The 16512-nt window shown below is 42.1% G+C and overlaps 1 protein-coding gene across 1 annotated transcript in view; it reads right to left on the bottom strand.

Moving 5' to 3' along the window:
• The window catches only part of LOC120918956 (myosin heavy chain, skeletal muscle, adult), a 55353-nt gene that overhangs the window by 20050 nt on the left and 18791 nt on the right, over positions 1 to 16512 (bottom strand). The window contains exons 13-21 of the mRNA XM_040330874.1: positions 15256 to 15426; positions 14854 to 15163; positions 13328 to 13395; positions 9135 to 9222; positions 8924 to 9041; positions 6337 to 6460; positions 6097 to 6233; positions 3262 to 3517; positions 857 to 1099 (exon numbers count right to left, since the gene is read on the bottom strand). Of these exons, the coding sequence (XP_040186808.1) occupies positions 857 to 1099; positions 3262 to 3517; positions 6097 to 6233; positions 6337 to 6460; positions 8924 to 9041; positions 9135 to 9222; positions 13328 to 13395; positions 14854 to 15163; positions 15256 to 15426 (1515 nt within the window). The remainder of the gene's footprint in view (positions 1 to 856; positions 1100 to 3261; positions 3518 to 6096; positions 6234 to 6336; positions 6461 to 8923; positions 9042 to 9134; positions 9223 to 13327; positions 13396 to 14853; positions 15164 to 15255; positions 15427 to 16512) is intronic.

Raw genomic sequence — 16512 nt, 5'->3', positions numbered from 1 at the left:
AGATATAAAAAAACTTTTTTCTCAGTTTAGGCCGATACGTATTCGTCTACCTATTTTTGGTAAAAAAAAAAATGCAATAAGCGCTTATCGATTGGTTTGCGCAAAATTTATAGCGTTTACAAAATAGGGGATAGTTTTATGGCATTTTTATGAATAATTTATTTTTTTACTAGTAATGGCGGCGATCAGCGATTTTTTTCGTGACTGCGACATTATGGCAGACACATGGGACAATTTTGACACATTTTTGGGACCATTGTCATTTTTACAGAGAAAAGTGCTATAAAAATGCACTGATTACTGTGAAAATGACAATTGCCGTTTAGGAGTTAACCACTAGGGGGGCGCTGAAGGGGTTAGGTGTGACCTCATATGTGTTTCTAACTGTAGGGGGCGGGGCTGGACGTGTGACGTCAGTGATCGTCGTTCCCTATATCAGGGAACAGACGATCACTGACATTGCCACAGTGAAGAATGGGGAAGGTGTGTTTACACTCAGCTCTCCTCGTTCTTCAGCTCCGGTGACTGATCGCGGGAAAGCAGCGGCGATCGGGTCTGCGGGTCCCGCGGTCACAGAGCTTCGGACCGGGTCGCGTGAGCGCGCCGGCGGGTTTGCGTGAGCGCGCCGGCGGGTTGCGTGAGCGCGCCGGCGGCGTGCGAGCGAGACCCGCGGCTGGGCTCTTAAAGGCAACGTACCTGTACGTGCCTGTGCCCAGCCGTGCCATTCTGCCGACGTATATCGGCGTTAGGCAGTCCTTAAGTGGTTAAAGGGCAATAGGGTATCCCCTTCAAATAACTGATAGAGAAAGTTAAACCAGCTTTTTCAAACAGGCTTATTTTACCTATTATAAATTACCTTGTTTTCTGTGGCATGCTTCTCCTTCTCAACTTTAGCCAGTGTCAGCTCCAAGTCATCGATGTCCTTCTTCAGTTCGGAACACTCGTCCTCCAGTTTCCTCTTCTTGGCCGTCAGCTCAGCATTTGATTCCTCCTCGTCCTCCAGCCTCTCGTTCAGCTCCTTAATCTTGGCCTCTAATTGGATCTTACTTTTGATCAGCTGATCACATCTCTCCTCTGCGTCTGTTAAATTCTCAGATTCCTGTTCAAAATTTATTAGTGAAAATGTTCTGATTATTATACTTATCATTCAGCCTCTCATTCAGATCCTTGATTTGTCTCCAATTCAATTTTGTCTTCAGCGGATCCCGACTTTTAGGGTTTCTAACTGGAGTGACACGGGGGCTATAAATTGCAGATACTTCAATAGAAGAATTCCAGGTGTGGAAATTTGACATAGCTTGGACCAATGCAGGGCAACCATCAGAAATTTTTGGGCCCCTTACACAGCTTTAGGCCTGGGCCCCCCCGTGCCTGACCACCAACATTCCCCAGGGCTAGCCCACGGGCCATCCCATCTAATCCACACACCGACCATCTCACCAGTAGGCACTCAGCCCCCCTCAATCCTGTATACATGTCAGACCCCCCTCAAACCTGTATATATGCCACCCCCCTCACATCTGTATATATGTCAGCCCCACCTCCCCCACCTGTATAAATGCCAGTCCCCCGTACACCTGTATATATGTCAGCCCCCCCCCCACCTGTATATATATATATATATATATATGTCAGCCCCACACATACACAATTCTGTAAACACACAAGCCTCTGGCCCCCACCCTGTACACAAACAGCCCCCTCCATTTCCATCACAGCCCTTATCTGTAAAGGAAATCTTTCTACCTAGTCCCAGCTCGTTTTCACAAAGCTGACATGTTGCTGACACAGAGGCGCACAGTACAGGTAGCTCGCACGAGGGGTGCGCATGCACATAGTAGCCAGAGGTGGCAGTAAAGAGCTTGATGTCTGAGCTCAATGACACAGAGAGCAGCAGAAGCTGCAAGATCGTTTCTGTAGTGCACAACATGGCTCCCCTTCACCAGTCCTGCCTTCTTCTGGCCTGGGCGGGCCCCTTACAGTTGTAATAGCTGTACCCCCTGATGGCGGCCCTGGACCAATGCATACAGTATACCATACCTGGGCGATGCCCCTGGAATATGGAAATCATTGTTGTAGACACTGTTACTCCACGTGGTCTCCACTAGCTTCCACGTCCTATGCCAAGCGGTTGCCCTACTGCATTGTGAACACAGGAGGTCGGCTGCTGGGCATGGGTGCCATTCAGAGATTGCTTTGCATTTTCTCAATGAGTGCAAAACATTCTCTCTACCTCATCCAAACACAGAATGCTTTACATTCATTGAGAAACTGCAAAGCATTCTCTAAATGACGCCTGTGCCAAGCAGCCTGTCTAGAATTCGGTAGGGGCAACCGCTCGGCACAGGACCTGGAAGCTAATGGAAGTCACTGTAGTAGAGGAGTAGTAGTCTGATATTTAGGTAGATTCAGGTAGAATTAGGCCGACTTATCACTAGATAAGTCGACCTAACTCAGAATCTACGCCGACCTATGTTTAAGCGTATGCTCAAACAGAGATACGCTTAAACATAACTAAGATAAGACGGCTTGCGCCGTCCTATCTTAGGTTGCAATTTTTCGGATGGCCGCTAGGTGGCGCTTCCATTGTGGTCGGCGTAGAATATGTAAATGAGTTGATACGCCGATTCAGGAACGTACGCCTGGCCGCCGCAGTAGTTTTACGCCGCTTCCGTAAGGCATTAGCAGGCCTAAAGTTATTCCACCTATTAGGTGGAATAACAATGTTAAAGTATGGCCGCCGTTCCCGCCGCGAGCTTCGAATTTTTTACGTCGTTTGCGTAAGTCGTCCGCGAATCGGGATTTACGTCGTTTACGTCCACGTCGAAATCAATAGGCCCGTGCGGCGTACGTAGCCGCAATACACACTGGGAAATGTAGGCGCCCGGCGCATGCGCAGTTTAAAAAAAACTTCAAAAACGTGAGGTCAAGCCTCATTACCATTAAACACGCCCCCCCCCCAACACATTTGAATTAGGCGCCCTTACGCCCGCCCGCTTTAGGCTATGCCGCCGTATATTAGTAGGCAAGTATATTGAGAATCATTACTAGCTCAGCTAATTTACGGCGGCGTAGCCTAAACACGCTAAGCTACGCCGCCGTAACTTTATTCCTATGTACCTGAATCTACCTAAAAGTGATTTCCAGTTTCTAGAGGGATACCACCGGTATATAGTAGCAGAAGGTACACTGGTCCAAGCTGGTCTCAATTACTATTTTACTTTCTATTTTCTCACTTTATTTTTTTTGACCGAGACTCACAGACTGGACTTGAAGATGAAGGTCGTTCTTCTCTTGGAGAACTTTGACCATCTTCTCTTCAAGCTCCTTCCTCCTTGCATCTGACTTAGCCAGAGCCTCCTTGGTCTTCTCAAACTCTTCCTTCATGTTGGCAAATTCCTTTTCAGATTCGGCACTCTTCAGAAGAGGCTTGATCTTGAAGTAAAGCTTCATCCATGGCCAGTGTTTGACATTCATGAATGATCGGATGTTGTACTGAATAGTGAACAAAGCTTCCCTGGAAAACAGAACAAAACATTTGCACTTCATTCAGCAGACTTAAAAATATTTAACGTGGATCTGGTTTTGGCAGTCCGACAGAAACTACAGGTTTATACGAAAACCTGTACCCTATATCAGGCCTCGACAAAATCCGGGCGCCAGGTCGCAATAGCGACAAGAAATTGTGACCTGGTGCCTGGGGAAACTGGGCTGCAGAAGGCTGCAAAGCCACGGCCTCATTTACCAGCCGGCGTATGGCCCGCGCCCGCTGGTAATTTTCACAGAAGGCAGCTGAGGCCAGCAGAAGGCCGCAAAGCCGCAGCCTCAATTACCGGATGGCGCGGGCCGGCCGGTAATTGAGGCCGCGGCTTTGCGGCCTTCACAGAAGGAAGCTGAGGCCTGAAGAAAGAGTGGGCCATCTTGTGGTTACATTACATTACAAGTAACAAAAAACAGCAGTTCTAATGTGTTTTTTCATTTCCATCTCATTCCCTCTAATTAGAACCCCCAAACATTATATATATTTTTTATTCTAACACCCTAGAGAATGAAATGGCGGTCGTTGCAATACTTTCTGTCACACCGTATTTGCGCAGCGGTCTTACAAGCGCACTTTTTTGGGGAAAAAAACACTTTTTTTAATTAAAAAATAAGACAACAGTAAAGTTAGCCCAATTGTTTTTTATATTGTGAAAGATAATGTTACGCCGAGTAAATTGATACCCAACATGTCACGCTTCAAAATTGCGTCCGCTCGTGGAATGGCGACAAACGTTTACCCTTTAAAATCTCCATAGGCGACGTTTAAAAAATTCTACAGGTTGCATGTTTTGAGTTACAGAGGAGGAATAGGGCTAGAATTATTGCTCTCGCTCTACCGATCGCGGCGATATCTCACATGTGTGGTTTGAATACCGTTTACATATGCGGGCGCTACTCACGTATCCGTTCGCTTCTGCGCGCGAGCTTGGCGGGACGGGGTGCGTTTTTTGGCTCCTAACTTTTTTAGCTGGCTCCTAGATTCCAAGCAAATTTGTCAAACCCTGCCCTATATATATATATATATATATATATATATATATATATATATATATATATATATATATATATATATATATATGTATATATATACTCAGAGTAAGGTTAGGCTCTCTTCAATGTGGGTCCCAATGGTTGATGGAGTTACCGCATTCTGTCCTCTGTAACTGACTGGCTCTTCAAAATCCCCCCCCCCTTTTTTTTTTTTTGTCTTCTTCTCTCCCCACTTATTTGTTTTTTTCCTTTTCAACCCTACTTTTCTTCTGTTTCTTGCCTTTTATTTACATGAAGGGGTTCCCCCAGAGGGTGTCCCACTTTGGGATTCCTAGTAGAGGCATCTCCATGACATTCAAGGTTATTACCAACAGGCAGGGCCGCTAATAGGGGGGGACCACCAGTCCCCTTGTAGGGGGCCCAAACACACAGGGGGCCCACAGTGGGAGGGGGATTAGTGATGGACAACAATTGTGTCTATCTTCTTCCTGCAGCTGAAAGCTGGTCTCTCCTCCTCTCCCTGCTGCCAGCTTTTATCTGATGAGAAAGAGACAGTCGTCCCTCACTAATCCCCCTCCCTGTAAAAACAAAAACAAAGTAAAAAAACTTGTTCCTGAATAATATTTAGCTGTGTAATATGGTTTTCTTACTAATCAGCTAAATTATTGGTAAATATTCTAAATCCATACGCAGAGGCGGCTCTTTAATTAGGCAAATTAGGTGGTCGCCTAAGGCCTCGCGGCCGCCCAACTTGCATTACACCAGTTTTGAGGGACAGGGGACCTTAAGGGTCCTTTCACACGGAGCGCACCGTTTCTGTGTCCGCTCCGTGTGTCCGCCAAAGCTCAGCGGGGATCCCCGCTGAGCTGTCGGCGGATAGGGCGGTCCCCGCACACAGTGCAGAGACCACCCTGTCTCTGCTCCTCTCTCCCCTATGGGGGATCGGATGCAGACGGACCGTCTGTCCGTCTGCATCCAATCCGTTCCGCCGTTCCGTTCGCAAAAGCGGATCCCGACGGACGCGGATGCTAGCGGATGCTCCATCCGCTAATGGACGCAATCCCATAGGGATTCATTACAAGTCCGTTAACGGACTTGTAATGAATGGACGAACGGTCCGCTCGTGTGAAAGGACCCTAATGCTGTTGTGCTCAGGCAGTGTTAAGAGCCCTAACTCAGGAGCGGAGCCGCTGGCATCCCTAACAACCAATTATTATCGTGACCCCACCCCTTGTGACGTCAATGACCCAGCATGCCCTCAGTCAATGACATCACAAGGGGGCGGGTTCACCAGGTGACATCACCGGGTGGCCCCCCGCCCCTTAGTTATTAAAGAGCAGGATCTGGAGGCCGCCTTGTTAAAGGTTACATTTTTGATTCCCATAAGCCTCCTGCCCGCAGACCACCCACAACCACTGGCCAGGGTTGTGGGGAAGAGGCTCTTGTCCTTGAATTATTTTTCCCATCGTTGACTTGAATGGGGCCCCATGTCAAGTTTTGCCTAGGGCCTCACAAAGCCTAGAGCCGCCTCTTGGGGAATCCATTCTTTAAGTGAACACACACCTCCTTTGCATCATCTTCTTGAACTCCACCCTCATCAGATATCCTCTGAACAAAGCTTGAGTGCGTGTGATGACGTGGACCAACCGATCGTCTCTCATTTCTTCCAGGGTACCCAAAAGACCAGCTTTGAAAAACACCTTCAGATTTAGAAAACACAGCATTACAGTTATTAGAGCTACGAACGTTTTTCGCTTTTGTTAAACAAAATAATGATAAACAACTGAAGCTAGTGGTAAGCACCTTGGTATGGCCGAATCTGTATTGTGTGTGGTCAACATCAATGGATCCAAGAAGCTTCTCAGAAGCCTTCTTACTGTCGATAAACTGACCTTCTGGAATAGCACTTGCATTTAAGATTTTGTATCTAGAAAAAAATATATAGAAAATGTTTGAGCCGTTTTACATGAGTAACCATATTCTGATGCCTGAGATAATATGATAGCAAAAAGCATCTTAACCGGTTAAGACCCGGACCATTATGCAGGTTAAGGACCTTGCCCCTTTTTGCGATTCGGCACTGCGTCGCTTTAACTGACAATTGCGCGGTCGTGCGATGTGGCTCCCAAACAAAATTGGCGTCCTTTTTTTCCCACAAATAGAGATTTATTTTGGTGGTATTTATTCACCTCTGTGGTTTTTATTTTTTGCGCTATCAACAAAAATAGAGCGAAAATTTTGAAAAAATATGCAATTTTTTACTTTTTGCTATAATAAATATCCCCAAAAAATATATAATTTTTTTCCCTCTGTTTAGGCCGATACGTATTCTTATACCTATTTTTAGTAAAAAAAAATCGAAATAAGCGTTTATCGATTGGTTTGCGCAAAATTTATAGCGTTTACAAAATAGGGGACAGTTTTATGGCATTTTTATTAATAATTTATTTTTTTACTACTAATGGCGGCGATCAGCGATTTTTTTCGTGACTGTGACATTATGGCAGACACATCGGACAATTTTGACACATTTTTGGGACCATTATCATTTTCACAGCGAAAAGTGTTATAAAAATGCACTGATTACTGTGAAAATGTCAATGGCAGTGAATGGGGATAACCACTAGGGGGCGCTGTAGGGGGTTAAGTGTGACCTCATGTGTGTTTCTAACTGTAGGGGGGCAGGGCTGGACGTGTGACGTCAGTGATCGTCGTTCCCTATATCAGGGAACAGACGATCACTGACATTGCCACAGAGAAGAACGAGGAAGCTGTGTTTACACTCACCTCTCCCCGTTCTTCAGCTCCGGAGACCCGATCGCGGGACACCTGGGGCGATCGGGTCCGCGGGTCCCACGGACGTGGCCACAGAGCTTCGAACCGGGTCGCGAGCGTGCCGCCGGCGGCCACGGCTGAGATCTAAAAGGGGGCGTTTATATATACGTCCATGTGCCCAGCCGTGCCATTCTGCCGACGTATATCGTCGTGCGGCGGTCCTTAAGTGGTTAAGCCGGCCATAGCTGGATTGAAATTCGGCCGTTTAGCAGGAACCAGCTGAATATCAATTCAGCTATGGGCAGGCTGGTTGTACTGAAGTCGATCCATCAATAGACTTCAGTACAACCAGCCTGTTGGGTTTTTTCCACCTGATCACAGCCAGAAGCTATAGCAGCCAGCAGTAATCATCGGATTTTGCTTGTGGGAAAGGCTCCCCATGCTCCCCGCCGGCAGAACACAATAGCACTGTGGGAGGGGTTCCCCCATCAACACTGACTGTGTGAATGGGGGAATCGAGCAATCTTCTATCAGTTGAAGAAAATAAAATCGCATATATATACTTTCATATAACACTTTCTGTATCATCACAATGAATTAACCAACTATTTAAATTTCTCTTAAAGTATATCTAAAGCCTGAACCTTGTTTTTTGGATAGTGTATTGAATTGATGAAAGGGGTGCTGATGTACCACTGGTCCTCCTGTTGGGGGCCCGGCACACAGGGGGGGCCCGGACAGCAGGGGATCAGTGTGGTGGGACGGGAGGACGATTACAGACCAATGAACTGTGTCTGTGTCTCTCCCTCCAGCAGCGGCAAGCTGGTTTCTCCACCTTTCCCTCCCACTGGCTTTCAGCTGTTGAAGGGAGAGACACAGACACAGTGCATTGTTCTGTCATTTCCCTCCCGTCCCACTGACCCCCCTCTGTGTTCTGCCCACATCTGATGTAGGTGGTCAGGTAGGCTGTAGGGGGCCCTGTGATTTCTAACAGCCACCAGAAAAAAGATTCCCTCTCTACAACTTTGTATTGATTTTTCCCCTGGCGTCAGGGCTGGACTGGGACAAAAATTTGGCCCTGGACTTCATCCAGACTGGCCCACTTTGACAGGTCTCTCCCATGGCGGCCGGACAACTCCCGCACCCCCCCCCCTAAGCCCCCTCTCCCCCTTCACTAGCCACTAGCTGTTCTACTTTATTAGAGAAGAACAGCTGGTACTCTTATAGGCAGTACCAGTGGGGAAGCTAGACATTATTTCACCCGGGGCAAAGAATCAATTTGGTCCCCCCCTCCCCCACAAGATTAGGCAGAAGTGAGAAACTCCCAGGCCATAGCTGTTGAGTCAGCTGTCTGTCCCCTCCCCCATGCTCCTCTGTCGCCCCCACCCTGCTCCTCTGGTCCTCCCCCTGCTTCTTTGTTCCCCCCAGGTGCGCGCTGCGGGGAGGGAGAGGAAGTGAGCGCTGCGGGAAGGGAGCGACAGGGGAGCGGAGGGGGTCAGTGGTCCGCTGTCACTGAAGCCGGCCCACTGAGCCATCGGCCCACCGGGAAACTCCCTGTAGTCCCAATGGCCAGTCCATCCCTGCCTGGCGTTGTTACCCGGGTCTCTTTTGGTACCTCTGTTTGAAGTCGGCGTAAGCGATTCTGCTTGGGAAACCTTTTCTGCAAATCCTGATGCCCTCCAGTACTCCATTGCACCTCAGCTGATGCAGGACCAGATGATGTTCCATGGCACCTTTAGGGGAGAGAGAGATGGTGGATGTTTATGGACGCTTCTGATCACCTGACTGCACGCTGACGATTCGCCATGCACTGCCTTGGATCTCACCTGGTGTTTTGGTCTCATTGGGAATGAGGCATCGTACAAAGTGAGGGTGAGTTGTCCTAAGATTGCTCATCAATTTATTTAAATTTTCCTGTTGTGAAATAAAATTGCATTGATAAATTACCATAGGTGTGCGCAGCCTAATGCATTAGGGCAGTGGTCTCCAAACTGCGGCCCGGGGGCCAGATGTGGCCCTTTGCTTGATTTTATCCGGCCCTTGGGGTGCTTTTTTATTCATTGACACTAATGATGGGGCAGAATTCCTCCCAATGACACCAATGGTGGGGCAGAATTCCTCTTGCCGACCGCAATCGCGGGACTCACGAGACACACGGACGTACCTGTACGCCAATCTGCCCGTGCCATTCTGTCAATGTAAATAGTGGTGTGGTGGTCGGCAAGGGCACACTTGTGAGAGGCCTGTGGACTGTCTGGCTACTGAGATGCTGCCTGGGGTCTTGTAACTTTCCTGGACCCCTGGAGTAGGGACTTTATACCCTGTTGTGGGACATGTTTATACTGGCGGTGAGCCAAAGTTTTTAATCCATGCGCCCGGCATGCCTAATCTGCATGCCTATATGCCAGACCTATGGATTTCAATGTTTTTTTTTTTTTTAAGCACATGATTAGAGCCTGAGGCTCTAATTTGTTTCAAAAGGGGTAGGCTCTTGGCGCAGAGTACTTTGTCCTGAACCCACCCAGTTGTGTGACATTAGCAGGTGGTGTGGCTGGCGGGCTGGGGGAAAATGCAGAAAATGCCGGTACAGCAAAGCATTGATGTGGGGTGTTGTATATATTTTTTGACAATCTTAAATTATGCTTCATTTTAATTCATTATTAAAATTTTTATAAATAAAATAATTAATCCTTATTAACAGGAAATGCCTGTACAGCAAAGTATGAATGTGGGGGGTTTTATATTTTTCTTGGCAATCTTAAATTATGCTTAATTTTATTAAATAATTATTTTTTTTATAAATAAAATAAATAATCCTTATTAACAGGAAATGCCTGTATAGCAAAGCACTGATGTGGGGTGTTGTATATTTTTCTTGTCAATCTTAAATTGTTCTTAATTTTATTAAATCATTTTTATAAATAAAAAAATAAAAATAATCCTTAATAACAGAAAATGCCTGTACAGCAAAGCATTGGTGTGGAGTGTTGTATATTGTGCTGTATATTGTTATTGACAATCTTAAATTATGCTTCATTTTAATAAATTATTAAAATTTTAATAAATAAAATAATTAATCCTTATTAACAGAAAATGCCTGTACAGCAAAGCACTGATGTGGGGTGTTGTATATTTTTCTTGCCAATCTTAAATTTGTCTTAATTTTATTAAATCATTTTTTTAATAAATAAAATAAAAAATAATCCTTAATAACAGAAAATGCCTGTACAGCAAAGCACTGATGTGGAGTGTTGTATATTGTGCTGTATATTTTTCTTGCCAATCTTGATTTTTTCTTAATTTTATTAAATACATTTAATAAATAAAATAAAAAAATAATCCTTAATAACAGAAACTGCCTGTACAGCAAAGCATTGATGTGGGGGGTTTTATATTTGTTTGCCAATTGTAAATCATGCTTAATGTTATTAAACTATTTTAATTTTAATAAATAAAATAAATAATCCTTATTAACAGGAAATGCCTGTACAGCAAAGCACTGGTGTGGGGTGTTGTATATTTTTCGTGCCAATCTTAAATTATGCTTAATTTTATTAAATAATTAAAATTTTTATAAATAAAATAAATAATCCTTATTTACAGAAAATGCATGTACAGCAAAGCATTGGTGTGGAGTGTTGTATATTGTGCTGTATATTGTTATTGACAATCTTAAATTATGCTTCATTTTAATAAATTATTAAAATTTTAATAAATAAAATAATGAATCCTTATTAACAGAAAATGCCTGTAAAGCAAAGCACTGATGTGGGGTGTTGTATATTTTTCTTGCCAATCTCAAATGTGTCTTAATTTTATTAAATCATTTTAATAAATAAAACAAATAAAAAATCCTTAATAACAGAAAATGCCTGTACAGCAAAGCACTGATGTGGGGGGTTTTATATTTTTCTTGACAATCTTAAATTATGCTTAATTGTATTAAATATTTTTTTTTTTTTATAAATAAAATAAATAATCCGTATTAACAGAAAATGCCTGTACAACAAAGCATTGGTGTGGGGTGTTGTATATTGTGTTGTATATTGTTCTTGACAATCTTAAATTATGCTTCTATTTAATAAATTAGTAACATTTTAATAAATAAAATAATTAATCCTTATTAACAGAAAATGCCTGTACAGCAAAGCACTGATGTGGGGTATTGTATATTTTTCTTGCCAATCTTAAATTTTTCTTAATTTTATTAAATCATTTTAATAAATAGAAATAAAAAAAGAATCCTTAATAACAGAAAATGCCTGTAAAGCAAAGCATTGATGTTGGGGGTTGTTATATTTTTCTTGGCAATCTTAAATTCTGCTTAATTTTATTAATAAATAAAAAAAATTATAAATAAAATAAATAATACTTATTAACAGAAAATGCCTGTACAACAAAGCATTGATGTGGGGTGTTGTATATTGTGCTGTGTATATTGTTCTTGACAATCTTAAAATATGCTTAATTTGAATAAATTATTAAAATTTTAATAAATAAAATAATTAATCATTATTAACAGAAAATGCCTGTACAGCAAAGCACTGATGTGGGGTGTTGTATATTTTTCTTGCCAATCTTAAATGTATCTTAATTTTATTAAATAATTTTAATAAATAAAAAAATAAAAATCCTTAATAACAGAAAATGCCTGTACAGCAAAGCACTGATGTGGGGGGTTGTATATTTTTCTTGACAATTGTAAATTATGCTTAATGTTATTAAATTATTTAAATTGTAATAAATACAATAATTAATCCTTATTAACAGGAAATGCCTGTACAGCAAAGCACTGATGTGGGGGGTTGTATATTTTTCTTGCCAATCTTAAATTTTTCTTAATTTTATTAAATCATTTTAATAAATAAAATAAAAAAGAATCCTTAATAACAGAAAATGCATGTACAGCAAAGCATTGGTGTGGGGTGTTGTATATTGTGCTGTGTATATTGTTCTTGACAATCTTAAATTATGCTTCATTTTAATAAATTATTAAAATTTTAATAAAATAATTAATCCTTATTAACAGAAAATGCCTGTACAGCAAAGCACTGATGTGGGGTGTTGTATATTTTTCTTGCCAATCTTAAATTTGTCTTAATTTTATTAAATCATTTTAATCAATAAAAAAATTAAAATCCTTAACAGAACATGCCTGTACAGCAAAGCATTGGTGTGGGGTGTTGTATATTGTGCTGTATATTGTTCTTGACAATCTTAAATTATGCTTCATTTTAATAAATTATTAAAATTTTAATAAATAAAATAATTAATCCTTATTAACAGGAAATGCCTGTACAGCAAAGCACTGATGTGGAGTGTTGTATATTTTTCTTGCCAATCTTAAATTTGTCTTAACTTTATTAAATCATTTTAATAAATAAAAAAATAAAAATCCTTAATAACAGAAAATGCCTGTACAGCAAAGCACTGATGTGGGGGTTTTTATATTTTTCTTCACAATTGTAAATTATGTTTAATGTTATTAAACTATTTTAATTTTAATAAATAATCCTTAACAGGAAATGCCTGTACAGAAAAGCACTGATGTGGGGTGTTGTATATTTTCCTTGCCAATCTTAAATTTGTCTTAATTTTATTACGGTAAATCATTTTAATAAATAAAATAAAAAAATAATCCTTAATAACAGAAAATGCCTGTACAGCAAAGCATTGATGTGGGTTTTATTTATATTTTTCTTGACAATTGTAAATTATGCTTAATGTTATTCAAAATGTTAATTTTAATAAATAAAATAAATAATCCTTATTAACAGAAAATGCCTGTACAGCAAAGCATTGTTGTAGGGCGTAGTATATTTTTTCTTGATAATCCTAAACTATGCTTCATTTTAATAAATAAAATAAATAATCCTTATTAACTAATTTCACACACAAAGGAAATAATAATAATAATAATAATAATAATAATAATAATAAAAAAAAGACAAATGGACAAGCAGCACACAGGATATGAAATGCAGTCACATTACTTTGACCATGTGGGGACCTCGCTTACCCTGAAGAGAGCAGACACGGTTTGGAAAGAGGAACCCTTCTTCTTGCCGCCCTTCTTTGCACCTCCCTCTGCAAGACGACAAGAAAGTATTAATAGTGAAGGATCTGCAAACACACATAAGCCTGGCAGCTTGTGGTGAGATCCGCAATAATCCAATGGCAATAGTTAACAGGTTTTGCAATAAATAGTTAAAATTGAAGTTTCGTCTGCTTATATTTTCCTTCCCCCTCATTAACATGCTACAATAAAAAAAATTATAACTTTTTACAATATGATTTTTTTATAATAATAATAATAATAATAATAATAATAATAATAAAAAAAAAAAAAAAGAGCACCATATTTGGTGAAATATCAAGGGTATAAACAGACCCCTGATGTCTCACTTTTAAGACTTTTCCCGTTCATTCACAAACGACAGGTAAGAATGAACACAGGAATGACCGGTACAGATCACACACTGTGTTTGTTTGGAAAAGTAAGGGGCAGGTAAATTAAATATTTACCGGCCCCTTCCCTTGCTCGCCATCCTGAAACAACAGCAGCAGCCAGCGGGAGAGGAGAGAAGAGAAGCTAGCAGCACTGCCAGGGCTCCAGGAAGCAGAGGACATCGGCATTGCACAGTGTGATTAGGGTGTGCCCAGGCACACCTGGCACACCCTGTGCGCACGCTTATTACTGGGTCTGTGTGCTTCTCGCAAGGCAGATCGTGGCTGGTGAGAGGAGTCGGCAGGGTGCTGTACATAGCTTGCCCCCTCACAATTAGAATCACTCCCTAGGACACACTTAACCCCTTCCTTCACCCCTAGTGGTTAACCCCTTCCCTGCCAGTGTCATGTCATTTACAGAGTAATCAGTGCATTTTTATAGCACTGTTCGCTGTATAAATGACAATGGTCCCAAAATAGTGTCAAAAGTGTCCGATGTGTCCGGCATAATGTCGCAGTCCCTGATCGCCGCCATTACTAGTAAAATAATAATAATAATAAAAATGCCATAAAACTATCCCCTATTTTGTAGACGCTATCAATTTTGCGCAAACCAATAAATATACGCGTATTGCAATTTTTTTACCAAAAATATGCAGAAGAATACGTATCGGCCTAAACTGAGGAAAAAAAATGGTATATATATTTTTGGGGGATGTTTATTATAGCAAAAAGTAAAAAAAAATTATGTTTTTCAAAATTGTCGCTTTTTTTTTTGTTTATAGCGCAAAAAAAAAACGCAGATGGGATCAAATACCACCAAAAGAAAGCTCTATTTGTAGGGGGAAAAAAACGTCAATTTTGTTTGGGTGCAACGTCGCACGACCGCGCAATTGTCAGTTGAAGCGACGCAGTGCCGAATCGCAAAAAACGCCCCCGGTCATTGGGAAGCCAATTCGAAGTGGCTTTAATGTGGCAGATTTCATTTCATAACAGGCTTTTCACTTTCTTGGAGAACTATTTTCCACATTTGCAGTGAGTTATTTCTCCCATGGCGCCCGCCATTTTTTTTTTTTAGGTTTTGCTTTATACACTAACCTGCGTCAGTTGCTGAATAGCTGGAGAAAAGGTTGGCCAAGGTCTTCATGGAAGATTTTTGGTAGAGCCCAATGACTGTCTCGTTCAGCGGGTCCTTGTTCTTGTCAAGCCAGCCAGAGATGTTGTAGTCCACAGTTCCGGCATAGTGGACCAATGAGAAGTGAGCCTCAGCTTTGCCTTTGGCTGGTTTGGGTTTCTGGAAGTTGTTGGACTTGCCCAGATGTTGGTCGTACAGCTTGTTCTTGAAGGAAGTGTCTGTTGCCTTGGGGAACATGCACTCCTCTTCCAGGATGGAGAAGATGCCCATTGGCTAATCACAATATAAGACCAAATATAATTACAGCACATTTTTTTTTACAATACCTATGAGACGCACCTTTCTGTTCTACAGAACAAATATACCTTCTCAATGAGCTCAATGCAGGCGGCCAAGTCCATGCCGAAGTCAATGAATTCCCACTCGATGCCTTCCTTCTTGTACTCCTCTTGCTCCAGCACGAACATGTGGTGGTTGAAAAACTGTTGTAGTTTCTCATTGGTGAAGTTGATACAAAGCTGCTCCAAGCTGTTGTACTAAAAGGAAATAAATGTTAGCCAATCCTTGGATAAATACATTTTCAAAGAAAATTGCTAGATTCCCCCATCAACACATTCAGGAAAGCATCCCGCAGTGCTATTGTATTCTACCAGTAGGTGGGGGTGCACAGGGAGCTTTGCTGTCTGGTAGGGTACTGCTAGCAGCTATAGCCAGGGCTGGACTGGGACAAAAATTTGGCCCTGGACTTCATCCAGACTGGCCTACTTTGACAGGTCTCTCTCATGGCGGCCGGATTGGCTGGTTGGACCCAAATCGATTGATGGATCGACCTAGGTAGAATCAGCCTGCCCATACATGGTCCCTGCTAAACCGGGCAAATGAAATGGTCACTCATAGTTAGTATAGAGCAGTGGTCTCCAAACTGTGGCCCTTTGCTTGCCTTTATCAGGCCCTTGGACACCAACAGTGGGCCACCTTTCTTTCTGTAATAGACTTTCCCTGGCTCAATTCCAGGATGCATGTTCTATTCTGCCGCTGAGCCAAATTCATGATGATGTGGGGGGAGGAGCCGCGAGAGCCGCCGTGGGACACCAGAAGAGGAGGATCGGGGCCACTTTGTGCAAAACTAACTGCACAGTGGAGGTAAGTATGACATCTTTGTTTTAAAAAAAAAAAAAACTAACCCATAGTATCCCTTTAAGCATTGTATACTCCTATTGATGCCAAAGCATTTTCTACTCACAATTGCCACATTCCGGCCCCCAGGAAGTCTGAAGGACAGTAAACTGGCACTTTGTTTTGAAAGTTTGGAGACCCCTGGTATAGAGTTTCATTTACATTCCAGACACGCCTGCTTACAGTGTATGTGCATTTGCTTTTGAATCCTTATGGAGACCTTGGATCAAACACTATTTACTTCCTGGTTTGGACTGTTCACTAATTTCTCCCTGAGAGTTTATAATATCCACCCCACTACTATGATTACCTTCACCTGATTCTCTAACCATTGGTCCCCCTGGATATTTCTTTCTCTCTCCCCTCTGTGCCCTATCCCCTCTACTAGGTTTATTCTTGTTAATTATCTGATATACCAACTGTAATAGAAGATGCTTTGAATGGTT

Source organism: Rana temporaria, chromosome 12, assembly GCF_905171775.1.
Source record: "Rana temporaria chromosome 12, aRanTem1.1, whole genome shotgun sequence".
Taxonomy (NCBI): Eukaryota; Metazoa; Chordata; class Amphibia; order Anura; family Ranidae; genus Rana; species Rana temporaria.
This window is presented reverse-complemented; position numbering and strand designations above follow the sequence as displayed.